The 20133-nt window shown below is 36.8% G+C and overlaps 1 protein-coding gene across 1 annotated transcript in view; it reads right to left on the bottom strand.

Annotated features, from left to right (window-relative positions):
- Positions 1-20133, bottom strand: part of DNAH3 (dynein axonemal heavy chain 3) — a 56023-nt gene that overhangs the window by 27726 nt on the left and 8164 nt on the right. The window contains exons 7-32 of the mRNA XM_027683534.1: positions 19932-20112; positions 19212-19401; positions 18627-18822; positions 17607-17732; positions 16723-16918; positions 15298-15477; positions 14789-14925; positions 14525-14630; positions 13792-13970; positions 12901-13085; positions 11464-11587; positions 10754-10907; positions 8844-8988; positions 8353-8564; positions 8039-8130; positions 7504-7618; positions 6830-6946; positions 6468-6647; positions 5688-5824; positions 4809-5010; positions 3854-3946; positions 3444-3554; positions 2677-2791; positions 2096-2294; positions 974-1082; positions 544-657 (exon numbers count right to left, since the gene is read on the bottom strand). Coding sequence (XP_027539335.1) covers positions 544-657; positions 974-1082; positions 2096-2294; positions 2677-2791; positions 3444-3554; positions 3854-3946; positions 4809-5010; positions 5688-5824; positions 6468-6647; positions 6830-6946; positions 7504-7618; positions 8039-8130; positions 8353-8564; positions 8844-8988; positions 10754-10907; positions 11464-11587; positions 12901-13085; positions 13792-13970; positions 14525-14630; positions 14789-14925; positions 15298-15477; positions 16723-16918; positions 17607-17732; positions 18627-18822; positions 19212-19401; positions 19932-20112 — 3895 coding nt within the window. The remainder of the gene's footprint in view (positions 1-543; positions 658-973; positions 1083-2095; positions 2295-2676; positions 2792-3443; positions 3555-3853; positions 3947-4808; positions 5011-5687; positions 5825-6467; positions 6648-6829; positions 6947-7503; positions 7619-8038; positions 8131-8352; positions 8565-8843; positions 8989-10753; positions 10908-11463; positions 11588-12900; positions 13086-13791; positions 13971-14524; positions 14631-14788; positions 14926-15297; positions 15478-16722; positions 16919-17606; positions 17733-18626; positions 18823-19211; positions 19402-19931; positions 20113-20133) is intronic.

Genomic DNA, 20133 nt, shown 5'->3' with positions numbered 1-20133 from the left:
TTCCATCAAAATAACAACAAAACTTATCCAAAGTCATTAGTGACCAAATTAAACAAACCCGAAAATATCAGAGTAAGATCAAGGAGGGATTTAGGTGTGTCTGTTTACACAGCTAGTTAACCAGGTCACTCAGCTAGTGCCACTCAGCTAGTCACCACAGGAAGCCCTCCACTGGGATTTGTCTGTCCTGCGCTGAACACAGACAAATGCAACCCCACAGCTGTAGCTTGATTTCTCAAGAAGACAAGAACAGTTCTTTCCCAACAAATGAGTGTCACATACAAGAGAAAAAATGTACAGGAACAACTTTTTTCAGCTAAATTAACCCAGAACAAAAGACTGCTGCAACACAGCACAGGTAGGCATGTGCTCCTAGAGCAGGCAGCTGAGTGCCTATTTCTGTGTCACTGATTATCAAAACAAAGAGGCGTCACCACAAGTAAAAGTAGAAACTCGGCAATAATGCTGTCATGTCTAAATCTAAAACTTGTTGTGTCTTAAATTAAAGTTTTCTCCTTTTATTTGTCTAAGTTAGAACATTACCTCAATCCTATTGAACTCATCAAAGCAGGCCCATGCACCAGCTTGTGCCAGCCCCTTGAAGAACTTGCCCATTGCCTTGTAATCGAGACCATCAGAGCAATTAAAGACAACACACTACAACAAAAACACACAGAGAACATTTCTCAGCATTAACATAAAGTCCACTACAAAATGCTTAGCATCTAAAATGGGAAGGGATTATTGTTGCTAATTTTGGATTGCAAGACCAGGATGCCATATAGACACAGCCCTAAATGTTTGCTTCTTAACTATTTCTGTGAATATAGAATCACAGAAGCATTAGGTTGGAAAAGACCTTTAAGATCTTCAAGTCCAACCATAAATGAACAGCTACAAAACAAGCAGTACTTGTTAAAGAATGGCATTTCAAGAAATATCTACATAGCAAGAAAAAAGGGGGTTTAAGTACCTGCTTAGCTAGTGCTTTTGCTAGATCTTTTGTTGTTTCTGTTTTGCCAGTTCCAGCAGGCCCTTCTGGAGCACCACCAAGATTTAATTTCAAGGCACCCATTAATGTCCTACATTATCAAGAACACCGGCATTAGAAATAGTAAGCTTTAGATTGTTTCTGAACAGATTGATAAGTATTTTCCTATACAAGTTCCCTTGAAAACAATTTACTTGTTTCTCTACTGACTTTGCAGCTTATCCTGAAAAACCAGTATTGTTCTCCTAAGTGATTCCCCATTGTGGATGCTTACATTTACCCACTTGGCCTAAAAGGAATGTCAAAGCTTTTATAACATCCACCTTGTATATCCTCAATTACACAAGAAAATGCACAGTGCCATGAGCAAAATGCCAGAGTCTGTAAAAACACACATTTTCCTCAAGTGGCACTTGAACTGGCAAGAACTTCAGGCTGGCTTTATAAATTAAGCCAATCTTTAGAAATGGGTGAGAAAGCATAAAGGTTGTTTCAAAAACCTGGAAATAGTATTGCTCTCCAAGAGAACTTCTAAAATGAGATCCCTGTTAACGCCGCAGTGATCTGATTATTTTACAAAACACTCATTCAAAGGCTTTGACCTGTGTCTCTAGGGCTCAGCAGAAGTGAAATACCAAATGCCCTTGAATATTTCAACCTTGAGAATGAAGTATTTCCATTTCAACCTCTTGCAAGCCAGTGGAGGAACAGGAAGCTAACTGCATTCAAATATCTGTGAAGGGTTCTGTAATTGCCTCATTTATCTTACAGGCAGGCACACCCAACCTGTGTGTCCTAATTCAGATAAATGAATTGACCAGGGCTACTGTGGAATTGCTTATAATTCTAGTACCATCAGCTGCCACCTCCTTTCAGAAGCACCTTCCTGGATACAACAGAAACAATTACACTACTGGTGTAGAAACCTACACATAGTAAATATTTTACCATATTTGGGCAAAGAAGATATATAAGATTTGCCTCCAAAATCTACAGGAAAATCTTAGCTGCTGAGGTTCCTGCTACTATTAACTATAAAAAATGAAAGTAAATACAGATCAATTCAAAAAATGAAAACATTATTCACAGACAACATGGCTTTACCTATAACATCGGTCTGTTAGTGGGGTTATAACCAGACGTTGGGAATTGCCCAGATACTCGTAACCATATTTCATTTCTGTTGTAATCATTCGCACTACTACATCATTCCCTTCCCAGTAGTATCTCAGCTGAGAAATCCACTGGAAGTCATTCAGATCTTTGACTTTGTCTTCAACCAATTTTGCAACAACATCACGAGCTGCAGAGTAAGAAATAGATTATTTGAAAAATATAAATACTTCTACTGTGTTTACTTAAAACAACATATAAGTAAAAGTAATATTTACTCATACTTATCAACATCTACAGTAGTAGGCTGGCTTTCATGTTAGAAAGGAGTTTGCACCTGTTTTGCTTAGAGAATCAGCTTAATTTGATCTAGATTCCAGTGCCTAAGTAGATGGGAGATCTTTGTGCAGTAGTGGGCAATCCCCATTTGCTCAGAGACACTGAGCAATAATTCTATAAAGGTTGTTTCAAGTTAGAGAAAGCATTTTAGCTGCCTCTCTCAAATAGTTCACCCAACTACCAATAGGAGCACTGCCCCAGATGGAACAGAAGTACCAGCAACTGCACGTTACCGTGCACATCGATGACAATAAGAGCTCCAAGTGTCAGCCGGGCTCCACTGGACAGCTTCCCTCTCACTAACTCAACAATCTCCCTAATTTGTAGATTGCTCTTCTCCAGGAAATCCTGCCACAGAAACAGAACATAGGCATTAATATCATGCTGTAGGTAGCAGTTCCTATGCTCCCCTGGATGCAGTCATTGGAGACAGCCCATTCCAACAAAACATAATAATGGAAGTCTGGGCTCTACAAAAACATCTAAAATTCTCCTTTGTATACCAGCCTTTTATTTCACTGTGAACACTTCAAAAATCTTTATGGCCTGAAAGTAGTATATGCAGAAGTCTTATCTTTCTTCCTAATGGAAATAACAAAATTCTGCAATGGGAGAAGAACAGATTCTCCCCCTTACAAGGCAGAAATGGGCAAATTGGACCAAGTCCATTAGCAACTTGGTTTGGTTGGCCCTACTTTAAGCAGGGGTTGGACTACATGTCCAGAGGTCACCCAACTTTTTGTTTGGTACTTTCATTTACACCTGTATCACTTGTAAATAAAGTAATACAATTTGCTGCAGTAGGATTTCTCCTGATACACACCAGAGTAAATGGGAACAAGCCCTTGCCAAGACACAATAAAAAAGGAAATAGAAAATAAACCACACTGCATGAGTAAATTGCAGTATGCTGACTGAGGATCTGCTTTGCTCGAAGGAGCTTTTTACTAATTAATCAGAGTTCAGTACTTAGAAATACAAAGTTAGAAGAAAATCTTACTGGTAAAGTTCCTTTGCTTATGGCCTCAGAGACTTCTTCTGTCCAGTAAATGGATGAAACACAAATAACTGCCTGCCCAGGCCATTGAAGTACCCACGTTTTACGAGGAACCTTAAAAAAAAGATGCATTCCAGAAGTCATATAAACACATTAGATTATGGCACTGATAACAATTACTTTCCCCAAATGTCTTTTGACTCATGCTGTAAATAAATGAGAATTAGCACAGAAGGCCTTAATATTTTTTCTTCAAGAAATTTAGAGTTAGAACTTCAGGCTGGTACTACTGAACAAGAAGAGCAGGATTCCACTTACCTTCAAACATGTTTCCCTGGTTAAGAATTTCAGCAACCTATTCATGTACATTTGCTTGTGAAATCTAATTTATACTATGGTTCAGAAATAGTTACCTCACTATATCCTTTTATGCCATCATGAAGAACTTGTCTTACGCTGGCCAACATCATTTCCTCTACTTGAAAAAGCCATTTTTCTACCATGCCCTTCAAGATAAAAATATTAAAGAGTCAGTACACATTTCCTGATTATATTCCTCTTAAAGGACAAATTATTTGAAATGCATTAGACTTAAACATGCTTCCTTCTGATCTGGGTGTCATTTATAAAATGAATAAAGGTTGCAATTACCAAATTCTGACAGGCAATACTGCAGTTTACAATGTCTGAAGGCAGGTATATTAACCTAATTCTAAAGACAATCCAGCCAAAGAAGTAGCTGGACAGGTTTCATATAAGCAAAACAAAAAAACACACATCACAGATTGCATGGTCAGCTAAGCTTGGGCATTTTAACCCAGGGCATGTTTTGTCCCACCTTTCAGCTCTTTCTGGTTACCATACAGCAATTCAGCAGTTCACCTTCATGTGTGAAGAACAGCAGAAGATACAAAGAGCTGAGATACTTTTCAAAATGTGTAATGCTACTTTTTCTACTCAGAACCCTTTTGAACTAATGCTCTGTTTCTTCACTGTCAACCATTCATCATTTCCCTCATTTCTGTTTCAGCCATGCTATGAAATGTTACATATATACATAGAGAGCTTGAGTTTTTATATATGTGTATGTCTGTGTGTATATCTCTTATCTATCTATCTATCTACATCTTAAAAGCAGTAGGTGCATAAACCTGCAGAGAAGTGCCTAGAGGAATTTACTGGAAAATTGTTATGTCTTACTCCTTCTTGTAGGAAATCCTCTTTATTCTAGAACACCAGTCTGCACTCTCACTTCCTAAACACCTTTCATGATGTGACCCTTAATGATTCAAAACTAATTCCCTCAAAAATGTGCACTTTACAGAAAGTATTAATTTAATTTCATATAGTAAAATTAAAAAAAATTACATTTGCTTTCACTGGATAGATTTTATCTATGAAAGGAACAACTTCTTTCTCTGAACTAATCATGCCTACGATCTCCAGATCGTCTGTGAACTCCAGCTTAGCAATTCCTTCAAAACACTTCTTTAAATGTGGTTGCACTCGAAGGGGATCCTTTGTTTCAGACAGTATTTCAAGCAGCTCATCATTAGACAGGAAGAAGAATCTGCCAGAAAAATACAATTTCCAATCATGAAAATTGTTGTTAATAATCTATACGTGCAAGACAGATGGAATTGGTTTTATTGTTGCTTAAGACACTGTATCAGAGAGGAAATGGTTATATTAAATTGCTTTCCATAAGCAATTTTTAACATTATAAAACTCATCACATCTGTTTTTACAGAATTTCAATTTGACCACCCTTTTATGCAAAGGAAGAAATAAGGGTTCTCAAACTCACATGGGAAAGACCAGATAGCTCTATGCAGTCAACAAGCACCCTGCAAAACACTGAGCCCTGCTCCTCATGATAATATACCACTTCTGTGTACCACACACCTCTAACTTAAGAGGGTAGGGCAGAGCCATAATTGCATATCAGCCATGGGAAGGCAGGAAGTTCCTTCAAAAATACCCTGTAAGAAATAATGCCTTTCTAATCACAAGTTTACACTGCGCTAGACAGATTTTGCCTCCCCATCCCAGCCCCTCCCTGGCATTTCATAACTGGAGCTGAGGAAAATGAGTTACGTCTGGAGATAAGGATAGGTTTTCATTTTTTGCTGAATGTGACTTTTGTCCCAGAGGTGTTTATAAAATGAGATTTTTCAGTTCAGTAGAAATGGTTTGCAAGAGCTTATGGCTTCTTTTTTCTAACTTAGGCCTGTTTAATTAATTTACCTCGGGAAAAATAATCTTTTCGACTCCAAGTAAGTATTCAGCCCCTTCTGAATGTCTTCTAAGAGAATATTTGCTTCCTGAAGTCTGTCTAACATCTTGGGTTGTTCAGTTGCTACAAGTACCTTTGTGTCTTTCACCTTTGTAAAAACAAACACACAGCAGAAACTGCTAAAAATTGCAATAAGTTTGTACAATAAAATTATCGTCAATCACATACATTGCAGGAGGCTAAAAGCTAAATATTCTTCTCTGTAGTGTGCTTTTATGTTACTAAATATGTATTCATTATTTGATAGTTTCAGTTTTCAGACTGTTGGTTTTACCAACTTGAACTTTACAGACAGTAATGAAGGAAATACCAGGAATTAAAATCTTTGACACTTGCTCCTGTGTCTTGAGCTTGCTACATTGTTTTCCATTCACAAATAAGTTCTGTCAAACAGAGCCACAGCACATGATAATTATTCTCTGCTCTCTCTATTTAGGTTGCATTTTTTCTTTCTGATAACACTCCTCTTCAGAGGGTCCTATTTCAGAACAGGCTTCATCATTCACAGTCTGAGCTGTTGGACAGGTCTCAACTTCTACTTAATTATGCTGGTTATTTCAACACCTTTATCAGACAACCCCACTCTCCCAGCAATTTTGACAAACATTTCAGCTCACACCAACATTAAGTATCTGCCTCTTACCCAACTTCTTATTTACTGGGAATTGAACAGGATGCCAAATTGCACTTACTTAATAAAAATACACAGTTTATGAAACGTAAGCACTTACCACTTCTGCCATGATGTTTTTCCAGTATGAATCCACAATCCGAAACTTTCTGCCCTCTTCAGGCATTTGAGCTACAATGTCTTCTGAGCTAAAAATTGGTTCCAAATACAACCATGTTGCCTGACATTTTAGCCAGCTATCTAGAATATCTTGCATTAAACACAGCTTATCTTTCCAAGCCTACAATGCAAACATTTAATAGTTAAACAAAATTACCTCAAGAATAAATCAAGAAATATGAATGTGTGTTCTTAGGAAGAGTTAAAAACTCTATAATGTCTTACCATGTCAAAATAGCTTAAAGCACTTAGGGAAAGCATATTCTGAGACATATAAGCTCAATCAAACTGGCTTTTCCTTACCAAGCATTGAGCTTCTACTGGTTTGATGAAGGGAGAGCCACATATTGTCTGAGTCTTAACGATGTGATCATCCAGCAAAAGCTGGATTTCATCCACTGACGCCAGGATGTTGATGTCCTGTAAATATATCACATTTTGTTAAGGTAAAAGGCAGTCACTTTATTTCACCACTCTTCAACCTCCCACTCATTCAGCTTCCTGTTTGTTTCCCTTCTCTACGATGGTTGAAGCAGCAAGGAATTGAGAAAGCCTGCAAATGTGGGAAGGTATCAAATGGTATCTGCTCTGTACATCTCTGTTTCAAAGGTCCAGAGACAGATTGTTTTGTGAATAGGAAGCCAGTGCCTTCTGACTCCAGCTTTTGCACGGGGATTCTTGTATGTTCTGGGCAAGTTAAAACTTCACTACTAACCAGCTTTCCATACAACACTGGAGAAGTTCTCGAGCTTACAGATTTGTTAGGATGAGTATGTGAGATCATACGCTGTCCAGATACTAAGGCCCAAATAAAAGGATATATAATAATGGAGACATTTGCCCAGCTCTGGGGTATGATACAACTTTCCATCAGGCCACAATGAATCAGTGGTAACTTCCCTCTAATATTTCTCAGTTGGTATTCAGAATCAAAGTAACTCTTTTCAGCTATGTATTCTGATTTGGTGTTTACTTACAGTATCCCTGTACTGCACCAAAACTAAATGCACATTGACCCACTCTGATTGCATCTTCTCTATTGATTTCTCTAAGGAATACTCCTTACTTGCAGCTGCTCCAACAGGTTCCAGTCTAAATTGAAATGAAACATATCTTTGAAAGTTTTTGTAACATAGCTGAAGAGCAAAAAAAAAGCAGTTGTAGGTAGAGTTGCATATCAGAATACTTTTAATAATAATTTGTTAATAATATAGAATTTTACTTCAAGAAATATTTTTGAACTTTTAGGCTCACCAAGTTAGAGATACTGATATTAACTGCAAGACAAGAGAGACTGAAAATTCTGAATGTGCAAATTAAGTGGTTTAGGAATACAGCTCTGGGTTTTAATGCCTCTGTGCTACAAGAACAACTGACAGTTCATAGCTTGATAAAATACAGCTGATTTTACAGCACATTCTAACAGTTCACAAAACCCCAAAAGAACTAATATTTGGTATCTGACCCATGAAACACAATGTCTTAAAAATGAGACTAGAGTAAGCTTCTTACTGTTCAATATATTTTGAGAGTCCAAAGTCCAGTATGTTTCTAAGAGTAGTTTTTTCATCAGGTTTGATCTCACACCCTACAATTTCACTAATCTGAAAATAAAGTAAGAAATAAAACCTATTAACAAAATGCATTTTCATAAAAGACTTCTCAAACAGCAATCCATAAATGCTAAAGAAGTATTAGTGCAGCCCCCTAATTTGCTTTTCACCATAAGTTATTAATTCAAAGAAGCTCCTGCCTGCAGCATTATAAATTTCAAAACTGGATCTATTCTGTGACAGGATAAAAGATTTTGGAAGAGTTTGAAGTACCTGCTCCCAGTGTCTCTGCTTCATTCCACGATTGCAGGCAATTACCAGGATAGGAATATGCTGTTTAAATTTATCAAGTTTATATTTCATGGATTCTGCCAAACGTCTGGGCCCGGGCAGGTCTGGGAAACTCTTACAGAGCTTGTACATAATCCTCCACATATTTCCAATTTCTTCAGTAATTTCATCAGCACTGAACTGCTGTAGAGTTCCTGAACACAACAGTATTAAAAAAGCACATCAGGCACATCAGCACAAGGGGATTTCTAGGGTGGTTTAATTACAGCTATTTATAGTCATTCTCCTTTAACTGGAAATCAATTGTGTTACAAAAAATGATCTTCATACAAAATCCAAGTCAGTAACTGTTTCACACTGCTTAAGAGCATTTATTTCTTCAAAATTATCTTCTCACGACTAATCAACCCTTCCAGCTTCTACTTAACTCACTGAAAATAACATGTTTCATCACATGAACACCAAAGCCTCACCATTCATCCATTCCTCAGATTTGGTATGGAAATTATATGCTGTTAGCCAAAGTTGCTCAAAGGGTTCTTTCCTTGCAATTATACTTTGCAATAAAGGAAATTGACTCTTCTCTCGCCCAAGTAAATCTTCTTCTCTAGTAATATCCTTTAAGGGGGAAAAAAAGTGTATTATTTCCATCAAAAATCCCTACTGTGGTTTAAACTTTTAAACAGGTAGTATTGAATACAATTATTTTACACGTCTTAAAGCCAGACAGATCTCTAGATATAGGTCTGTGGATTTTAGGGACATAAGGTAACTGTTCTTGAAAATTCCCCTAGTTATTTCATGGAGTCACAAAGGTCTTTTCCAGCCTAAACAATTCTAAGATCAAGTCCAACTGTTAACCTGGCATTTGTTGGTATCTTTTACTGCTCAAATAATTTAAAAAATCTATACCCATTTTAGAATAAGATAATGTACCTTGGCATTCAGTAAAACCAAGGCTCAAAAGTTTCCAATCCACTTTGAAATCTGGATGTAAGCTCTTCAGTCAAAGAGGTTTACAGGAATTTTGTTTAACTTGAGATTGTTATTTTTTTTCTTTTACAGAAATATCTGGGAGCTCCAACGAAAACACGTATTAATTTCTGTGCTTATTCATGGTAAGATATTGGTTTTGTTCAAAAGATTTTATAGTATAAACCAATGTGCAAAGAATTACACTTAAAAAAAAAAAAAGAGTATTGCCTCCTTCATTTTACAGGTGGGAGGTGAAGCACAGAGAAATGCTGCCTGAAGTGCAGACACTGAATTCAGATTGAGTCCCAAGTCTGTGCTTTTATAATGCCAATGGATCTTCCATAAAACTTGTAGTAATTCAGTGTGAGTTGTAGGCAGAAAAATATAAAGATCCACGTTCCAAGATAATATTTAAATTCATGTATTCACTAAGCTAATTGTCATGTCATTTAAATTGTGTGGATACACTTCTCACTGTGATCATGTACTAAGAAACTTACACTTAATTACTTGTTCTGATCTACCTATAAAAGCATATCAGTGCTGTTAACTCACACTAATTAAATATACTAGATGCCTTTAAATCAGATTAATAGTATTGATATATGGGACTTGCATTTTATCTAAATTCCAAGCTCACTTAATTGGTTCCATTTTCTCTTTTGAGTGGGACTTAATTAAAATCTTGACCCTTAAGTTTCCACATATGCAGAAATCCCATTGTCTCACTGTGATTTAGAAGATTAAATAAGCCTCACAATGCCTGTGAGATCTCTCAAAGACAACCCTCCTCATTTCTCAGTGGAGTCACAGCTAAGACAAACTGTTTAACGTAGAATGATACAGTACACTGGATGGAGAGCCCTGAGTAGAAGTTAGGAATCTTGGTCTTCAGTTTCCTTCTAGAAATTCCCTTTATGTGATATATCATATATTTAATGCCTATCAGCATTAAATGGCAATTATACAAACAGCTGAAAAACATTTGGATTTAATTAGAGAACAAGCAGAGGGACTGAAAACACAGTTCCAGTGCACAAACCATGGTTCAGGGAAAATGCCACCTCCCTAACATTCTGCCTGTGCCAACTCTGCCAGAATTCTGTTTTCCGTGGATGGCATCTTGTTACTACTGACTGCTTGGAAACACTGAAGTTCACTATTTCAATTTTAAAAACTCCCTAAAATTTTTTTCCCTAAAAATATGCTCTTCAACTCAGTAGTTGGGACAACTCACCACACAGAGACAAGAAGATATTTACCACTCCTTTGTGAATTTGGAAATTTTAAAGACATCCTGACAATATATGGCCAGAACCTTGGAAAACAAAAAATCAGAGGCAGGAACCAAGCTTTTGCTCATCCAGCATATTGCAACCCATTCCATACTTGACTAATAAGTACTAACCTCGAATTCTATTAATGCATTTTCTAGATTCTTATTTAACTCCTCAAAGTGCCGAGCGCTGTTCTTCATGTCTTCTACAGTCATTACATCCCGCTTTTTGTAGCTGTCTAGTTCTTTATTATAACCTTGAAGAGTTTTCTCAAACTGAGAACACCTGAGGTAAAGATAGTTAAGGTAATATGATGGTTTCATTCCTTTTCAGGTTTCAATTATTTTATTAATTTTAAGAGGCATTGTCAAATGAAATCTGTGTAAACACAGATGCTAGTGAAAACCCATTGATCACTTGCATCAATACTATGCAGTTCACAGGATTAGAATTCTAGGCTCATTTTCAAACCTCAGAGTTGATTTACTTTACTTACCTTTGCTGCCTTTACTACTTGGAGAAAATAAAGGAAGAGTGAAAAGAATGTAACAAAACTATGTGTAATGCTGTACTAATCAATATGACAACATAAAATTATGAATGTTCTGTACCAATCCTCCATTCCTCCTTTCAGATCTATTTAAGCATAGGAATATTCTAATCTACCCTCATCAATGGTATTTTTCTGAAATCTCCATAATACTATAAACTAGATTTCTTCCTTATTTTCTCAGCCCCCTTCTAAGTTTTCCCTCTTTAACATTATCTCCTGTCTACTGATAATGAGATTTTTCTTGTCTTTAAAAATACCCAGTGAAAATAAAATTACTCAACACCATACCTTTCAACCAACAGCATCTCTACATGATCCCTCCTTTTAGTCGACAGCTGTTTACTGTCATCAAATATTTTCTGAATCTGTTCAGGCCAATGGAAAACTGCACTATTCAGATTTATGTCATCATCTAAAATAAAAAACGCATAAACATCTTTAGGAAAATACCTTTTAACCAATGATCCAGGAGAATGGCTATTACATAACAGAATGCCTACTAATAAGCAAAATAGCTAAAACTATGTTTAGGAATAAGCTAAGAAACTGGTTGCTAGACTATCTTCACTGCAAAGAAAACTGTTCCCTAAAACAAGTTAGATTAATAGCAAAACTGTAAAATCAAGTTAAGAATGTGAAATTCTCTAAATAAGACCTTAGCTAGGCAGAGACAATTAGTAAGAGCAGCTATTCTAGAATATCAGTTCCATTCCACTACACACAGACACAGACCACTCCTAATTATATATATATTATACCTACATTAGATGGATAATGGTTTAAACCATTTCTAGTCCACAATTTGTAAATGCTGAATAATTCACAAAAGCTGGAGCATAATAACTACAATGACCAGACATCTCCATCTTCCTATTTGTCTGTTTGTTCAGTGCACTTAGCTCATTATAACTAATGCAGCACACATGCTTATAAACCCAGCTACAAAGAATATGTAATTGTGAAATACTGTAATTACAAACACTCCAGTCCAAAATGTAACAGAAAAATGTCCTGGCTTCCACAGGCATCCTAATTTTTATCCAAGTCAATGAACATGGCATATTCTAGTTATTTCTATCACTTTCTGATCCAAGAGTGTTTTCTGCTTAAGGACACTAAAATGGGTATGCATTCATAGAACTGCTCTTCCTTTTTATGTTCAGCAAGTAACAGATAGCATCTGCGAATGGCACATTTTTGATCTGAATAAAAGTGCAAACTAAAAGCAACTTCCACAGATGTTTCTTCCATCTTAAAGTATATTTATTACCCAAGAGTAGCAAACCATCACAGCAAGCCAACAAAAGGCCTGCTCTGAGCTGATCCTCAACCGCAGAGATGCAAGTTCTCACACTTCCCACATGCTGTCAATAGAGCTTTCAAGCACAAGGCTTCTTAGACGACTTTTCTCTGAAGAATTTCTACTTAATAACATAGAAGTGTGACATCATTTGGCCAGATTACATGACATTAATCTGATAATACCCAAAACACTCTCTAAAACACATTGAATAGCCCTTTCTGTGCTGGGCACCATTTCTCTACCATTTCTTCCTTGCAGCACTGGTACGTTTTGGCTTCTACTGAATTCTTTTTATTTCCTTTTTGTCTCTTTTGGAACTTTCCATTAGCATTTTACAAGATGCAACATTTGGGCATGCAGAGCCCATTATCTATATATAAAATTTTCATATGGAAATTTTATATTCTGTAGTTGAGACATACGAGAAAGATCAGCATAGTCCATAAGGACTTGGAGTCTGCGTGTCGCTTTGACAAGGTCCTTTTTCAGTCTAACAACAGTAACTTCACTGGATTTCTTTAAGAATGCATCATATTCCACCAGCTGTTCAGTGTTCTGAGGCACCTCACTCATTTTCTTTGCAATGAAGTTAAAATCATCACAAATTCTACAACAAAAAGAAAACAGATCACTGGGATTGTAAGTGAAAAGAGATGTAAGATCTTGTAAATTCATTTTGTCTTTGAAACAAAAATATTAAATTTCTTCATAAATTAAACTCTCTTTTCCTGTGAGTTCTAGCCAAAGCTCCCTGTTCAGCCAGGCTGGCCTTCCTCATCGGTTCATCTTCTGGCACACGAGGACGGGCTGCTCCTGTATCTGTAAGATTTTCTTCTTAAAGCACATCCCTCCTTCCTGGACTCCTCTGCCCTTCAGGACTGACTCCTGTGGGACTCTATCAACCAGTGTCCTGAACAGGCCAAAGTCTGCCCTCCAGAAGTCCAAGGTAGCAGTCCTGCTGACCCCATTCCTTAGTTCTCCAAGACCCAAAACCTGCATTGCTGTCCCCAAGACGGCCTCCAACCACCCCATCACCCACAATGTCCTTCTCTGTTTGCAAACAGCAAGTCCAGCATCGCCCCTGGCTGGCTCCCTCACCAGCTGAGCCAGGAAGTTACCTTCCATACATCCTAAGTTAGACATTTATTTTCAACTATTTCTGTTCCTGTTATTTTTAAATACCCACTTTGGTATCTTTGCACATGTCTGGTCAGCACTAGGAAACCTAGCAAAAGAATAAAGTTATCTCATCCACAGACAGAGAGCACCAGTCCAGGCAGAGAGCAAGAACCATCCACGCAAACAACAGGTACCTTTGATTTAACTCTCTGTTTTCTATCACTTGAAATTCAATCAATTTGTCTTTCAGATTCTGGGTCCGATTGCAGAGTTCCTCATGCAGGTGTAGAGCATCCAGACAGAACATGGCCAGAGGAATAGTGACATGCATAGAAGCAATCTCCCTTTTCAGTTTTGTTAAGCTGTCAATCTTCTACAAACAGAAAATAATACATCTGTTATTTTTCCTAAAAGTCTATAGACGAAAAATGCTAAACTACTAAGAGTTTCCATCCAAGAAATGGATAGTATATTCCAAATAGAAGAAGGAAAATAGTTTTTATCTTTCCAGAGCTTTGCTCCTACCCTCAGACTCCAGGGCTGAAAGCTTTGCAGCGTAATATGCCATACTAGGGAAGACCACAAGACGCCTAAAGAAGTATTCAGCCATACGCTAACTCAGGAATACAGAGAGAAGAGTTGACAGGGCTGACTGAGGACAAGACATTCAGAAGACAAGCAAGCTGCAGATTGACCAAATACTCTGGGCAGCCTTCCACTGGACTTCTGCTAAGGAAAACCAACAAAACTCACAGAAGATGGTCATAAAGAAACCTCCTCCTCCATAGCCCTACAGTAAGGGGCTATGTAAATTGTGTATTCCCAAGGGTAAAACAAGTGGTTTGTTCTTTAGGCAATATATTAGGAAGTCAAATGTGATGTGTGAGCTGCTGTATGAACATGTTGCAGTTGTTGGTAACACATTACCTCAGTTAAAGCTTCTAAAGAAGGACCCTTTTTCCAGAAATCTGTGACATCTTGCAGTGCCTCATTGTTCAAAAGATTGCTGTATTTCCTGTACACATTTAAATACCTTAAACACAGAAGATCACAAAAATGACCATAAGATTCCAATATGAAGCTTCTCTATAAAAAGAAACAAACACACTCCAACTGTCTATTTTTGTCAAATGGACAGTGTCATGAAACTGAGGGTTTGGAAAGGCAATGGAGTTATCAGCCAAAACTTACTTCTGTGGACCGAGTATGTTGCTCTCAAAGATCTTTTCAAGTTTGTTGATATACTCTGAAAACAATGATTCCTCTGGTTTGACTGTACTGAGAGTGAGATTACCTCTTTGTAATTTTGGAAACAGAAGTCTTTCTACCTAAAGGGAATAATTGTAAATACTGTAATAACACACAGAATAGTGGAAATAAGGTATTCTATTACCCATTCACCCACCACTTCAAAAAAATTTATTATTTGGTAAAAACACTGCAATGTGAAAAGGCTCTGATCCATAATTAACACCTAGTTACACACATAGTTTGCTTGTGAAAACTATATGAAAATCAAACCAGTGCTTTAATATAACTTGAATCTGAAAAATATCTTCTATAATCACAGAAGTTCACGCAGTTTGTGATACACAACCCTCATCTTTATCTTCTATTTGTCAGTTTTTGGCTTCAGTCTTACATTATAGATAATTTTTATTAATATTGTATTTTGTATGGAGCCATAACTTATCCAGTACCTTTGGAAGTTCCTCAGCACTGCGCAGGATCTCCTTGAAGGCATGACTGATTAAATCCCAACATCCTTTCAAGGATGGCTCAAAGACAATTTCAGGTTCCTTCACACACAGTCCGACTCTCAGTATCTGAGGTATAAAGAACTGTATTCCTCGATATGGTTCTGTAAAATCATTTCCATCCTTAGGGAAAAGAATGAAAATTTTACTTAACAATAAAATGAGCTCTAAGAATATTAATTTTAAAAATATTTAAACTCCCCCAAGTATCTTAACTAAACAGCACCAATGGGATCATCTTCCCTGATTTTTATTCAAAACCTGATGTTCTAAATAAGATCTTAAGGTGCTGACTCCTAAAGGAATCTATAAAAGCTGGAATTAAGAAACTGGATTTAAGCCTGAATGCCTTGATTTTCCATTAAGTAACAGAAGTAAAGCACTAATCACTGTACAAAACTAAAACCCTGAAAAAAAAAATCAGACATAAAATCTAGAATCCTGCAGGTTTTTTAATTGCCTTAGGTTGATAAGAACTGCCCTATCCCCAAATTGTCTTTACAATAGTGGAGTCCTAATCCATGACCAGACACGTAATATAGATGTTATAATGATTTAAAAAACAAACAAACAGACAAAAACAAAACAAAAAAAAAAAGCCCACCCAAACCAGGCCACAAGACAAAATTAAAAAAATATTTTAAAAACCCAATCATCATTACCCAGATGCAAGGCTTAGTGGCAAGGCTTAGTGCAAGGTCTGACAGTATTATATTAAGTGTGATCTTCTGGCTGCAATGCAGTATTTAATCTGCCACATTCATTCATTTTGTCTTATCATAGTAGCTCCTGGGTGATGTTATATTCAAAAAATTAATTTCCACTAAGAGGCAACTTTATGGTAACCAAAACAGTGGTAAAAACTCTCATGGTGTAATGCTTCTTATTATAACTCTGCACATTACTTGAAATAATACATGGCACTCATTGGGTATAGACAGGAACAGCACATACAAAAATCACCTCTGCAAAGGATTACACACTTGACTCTGCACACTTTTGACTTCAAAGTGGATTATTCACGAGCTTTCAGAGAATCACGTGTAAAAGTGTTTTGTCTGTTAAGACCAAAAAAAATTAAACTAAAAATAAAATAAAATAAATGCACGCTCACTCAAGACAGAGTTGAAAACTCCTATAAACTGCTGGTTGTAACCCCAGGTCTGCAAAGTGATTATTCGAGTGAGCAGCTCTTGACCATGCTAACAATGCACTGAGTATGCACAACTGTTTGAAGGACACAGCCATTTTTTACGGAGGCAAGAGCCATGTGGGACATTTTAGTCTTCAAAGAGCATTAGATTTTATGGCTACGTGAATCACCTCCATTTAAGACAAAAAACTATAGATATACTTCACAGCATATACCTTGTGGATCATAAAAAATTCGAGAAGATCTTCTAAGGAGTTAACAACCATCTCACGTAACTGTAACGACATCAGAGCTGCCACTGAACCAAAATAGCTTTCAACTCGCTCAGAGGAATCAGAGTCCCTTTCAGGAGCAAAATGAAGCCATTTATTTTTCTGTTCAATGAAAACAGATGCACAGGTTGGGATCCACCTGCAATGAAATAATATGGAGACAAATTTTTTAGAAGCTTGTTAGTCTTACTTTGCTCCTTGCAATGAAATCCAAGCTCAGAAATTACCCAAAGAATGAGTAAGATTCAAAGGGCTAGAAGAGAACTGTTAACTAGACATGAAACAAAACAGTACCTATCAGGACTTAGAAGAAACCTGAGTTTTAAAGCTAAGAATTCTTGTTATAATAGGCCATACAATTAGTTTAACTTATTAGCAATAAACAAAATACTACTGAGAATATTCAATTATTAGCATTAAATGGGAAATGAGTTTGGAAGAGATCTCAGGTGGCAGAATACAGGCACCTTCTCTCATGTGCCTCATATAACCTCTTTCTTTAATTCATCCATTTCCATAGTTAAAAAAAAAGGTTTTCTGTCACCATTTTTACAAATTTGGACTCCACTCCTCTCATAGTTAGAAACCTTCTGATTTCCAGTCTACATTTACTCGTACTTCATTACCATTTGCTCTTGAAAAAACATTCCTGCAGTTCCAATGATCTATCATCATCCAGATGTTTATTCCTCTCTGCTATTTACCCCTTTGTTTTGGCAGCCTTGTGGCTGGGACTAGTGTCATCTCAGTCTATGTTTTAAAAGGGGGCCTTCACGTAAATCAGACCCTAAAACACTCTATTTACTGCTACTACAGTTGGCACTGACTTGTTCTGAAGGATGTCTCGAGCTTCCACACAGTGTCTTCGAACGATCTCCTCAAATTCATCAGGCAGCAGTGGCAGGTGTCCACAAAGCATCTCTGCAGTGCGAACAAACCTTAGATGGTTGTACCTGTGGAAGGAAAACAAACAGTAGATTTAAAAAAAAACCACCCGTGAATAGTCAGGAAGGTCTCATATATACTTATAAATACTAAAAATATGATTTCATTGATAGGTATCACTCCATTGCTAAGCTGTCCGACAAGTGCATTTCTCATGGGGGTTTTGTTATCAACAAACATGAAACGCTTAATAAATTTAATTTGGACTTGCTGTATTTAAAACTAAATCTTGTCCTTTTCCTAGTTTTATTAGTGTATCCAGTTATTAAAGAACATGGAGAATGACACCTACTGTTTCTATTCCATATCAATGAGTGCCTATCCTGACTACTCTGTAGAACACATATCACAGTCTGTAACACACAAGACCTTAAATTCCTGAAAATGTTTCTTACATGCTAATTCAGCTCTCAGGATTACACTACCATTTAACTTCATAAGATAACAGATCTCAAATTTCTAATGTCCCCAGAGCAAATTCCAAGTACAGACATTTGAAAGATACTCAACTTTATGAGCTAATTTTGTTAAGTTCAGCAATAAGTATGAGAATTTCAAATCACCATTTACTTGAGTGCTGAATTTTAATTTAGGGATTACATCTTATAACAAAGGGGATGATCTTTTCACAGCACAAATATATCCATTCTTCACCGTGGACATGTAAAATGTGTTCATGCTTGCATTCAGAGACTGCAGGAAACAATCATTTTACACTGGAATTCTTAGAGGCTCAGAAAAAAGAATTACTTAGAAAACAGACACATTTTGCCACTTTGTAGTGGCTCCCCCAGGATCTCCTAAGCATACATAGAGAAGTCACAGCAGATGCACTCTCTAATCAAGCCATTAAATAAACACATCCTCAATTTCATTAAGATCTCATGAACAAGGCATCTTACTCAGAAAGCCAGAGGTCTTGCAAAGTGAGCATCAATGAATTCACCACGAATAGATTCCTTTCATTCCACATTTTCATTTCTCCATAAGAGCTGTGCCATGGGACTGGTCCACAGACAATTCTCCGGGGAAAAGGGCGTGGAGTACTTCGAATGGACAGTCTCTCTCTCTCAGCTGGATCCATCAGGACATAATCAACTACAACAAATCATTTATATCATGGTGAGACTGCACGTATGGTTCAAAACCTACATTCAACAACGCTACCTCTTAACAGTGCAGGAAGTCGTAGAATTCTGCACATTTAAAACTAACAGAGTCGTATCCTTAATTGTATGTTTTTAGGATAAAATACAGCACAAAAATCAAACTAAAAATTCTACTATAAAATTATTTCAGGAAAAGAAAATGAGAGAAACTGGAATGTTATGTAGAACGATCACAGATTATTTTCTCATAGGTATCTTCTGTAGTTCTACTGATCCCAAAGGAATTCTCCACAGAGGCTAAGATTAGAATGAAGACTTGCTTTGAAAGTGCAATAAATATCTACACACTTGGAACTGTTCAGAGATTTTGAGTCTTACCAATGGCTTTCATGAGGCCGATATAATAGTCTGCCTTAATCTCTTCTTTCAACCTTGCAAGTAATTTCTCCAGGCCTGGGTTAGTAAGAAAGTGAGTTGGAACATGGCTTAAAATTTCATTCATCACTTCCTCATCCTGAGGTGCCACCATGTCTTCCTGCACTCCATTATATATGTAGTAACAGTACCGCTAAAAAAGGTTTAAAATATTATGCTTATTGTATGAATTTTCTGACAGATAACGAATTACTACAAAGTATTTTTAGCTTTTCTATCACTTGAACCTTTTCTGTAATTGAAAGGTGGTTGAATGTAATGGATTTTGGCTATCTAACTCTTGGTTCTTTTTAAAGCACTGCTAATGCCTGACATCTTTTCAATACAGTCATCTGTTTTGATGTAAGTATATATACCACTAGAACTGAGTGCAACATATTAAGTTACTAAAGAAAAACTACTAGCAAACAACATGAAAGGTTAAGAATTTGGGAAGTACTTCAACTTGTGAATTAAACAATTTACAACAAAAATCAGACTAGCTAGAAACAAATGAGAAAGGAGTTAACAATATTTAACAGCAGTTTGCTATATCGAATACTTACATCTTCTAAACCCCATGTACTGCCTTCTTTTCTCAACTAATTTTAGTAAACAGTTTACAGATATACTGAGGATGATTACTGCTGCTACTTTTATCCTAAAAAGAAATTATATAAATACCTCTATATCATTGCTTGAAGGTGGCTTTTCTCGCTTACTTGACTCCTTCTCATGTAAATCCATGACGGCAAATTGTTCTTCTGGGGTCAGTGGCTGGTTGTCTGTGTAATTTAGGACATGTAGGTCTGGCACATGAGCAGGTGCACTCAGTGAAATGGGATTCAAAATGCTTAACAAAGTACTTTTGAAAAAAAAAGAATAT

This window comes from Neopelma chrysocephalum, unplaced genomic scaffold, assembly GCF_003984885.1.
Source record: "Neopelma chrysocephalum unplaced genomic scaffold, ASM398488v2 Primary Assembly neopelma1_65, whole genome shotgun sequence".
Classification (NCBI taxonomy): domain Eukaryota; kingdom Metazoa; phylum Chordata; class Aves; order Passeriformes; family Pipridae; genus Neopelma; species Neopelma chrysocephalum.
This window is presented reverse-complemented; position numbering and strand designations above follow the sequence as displayed.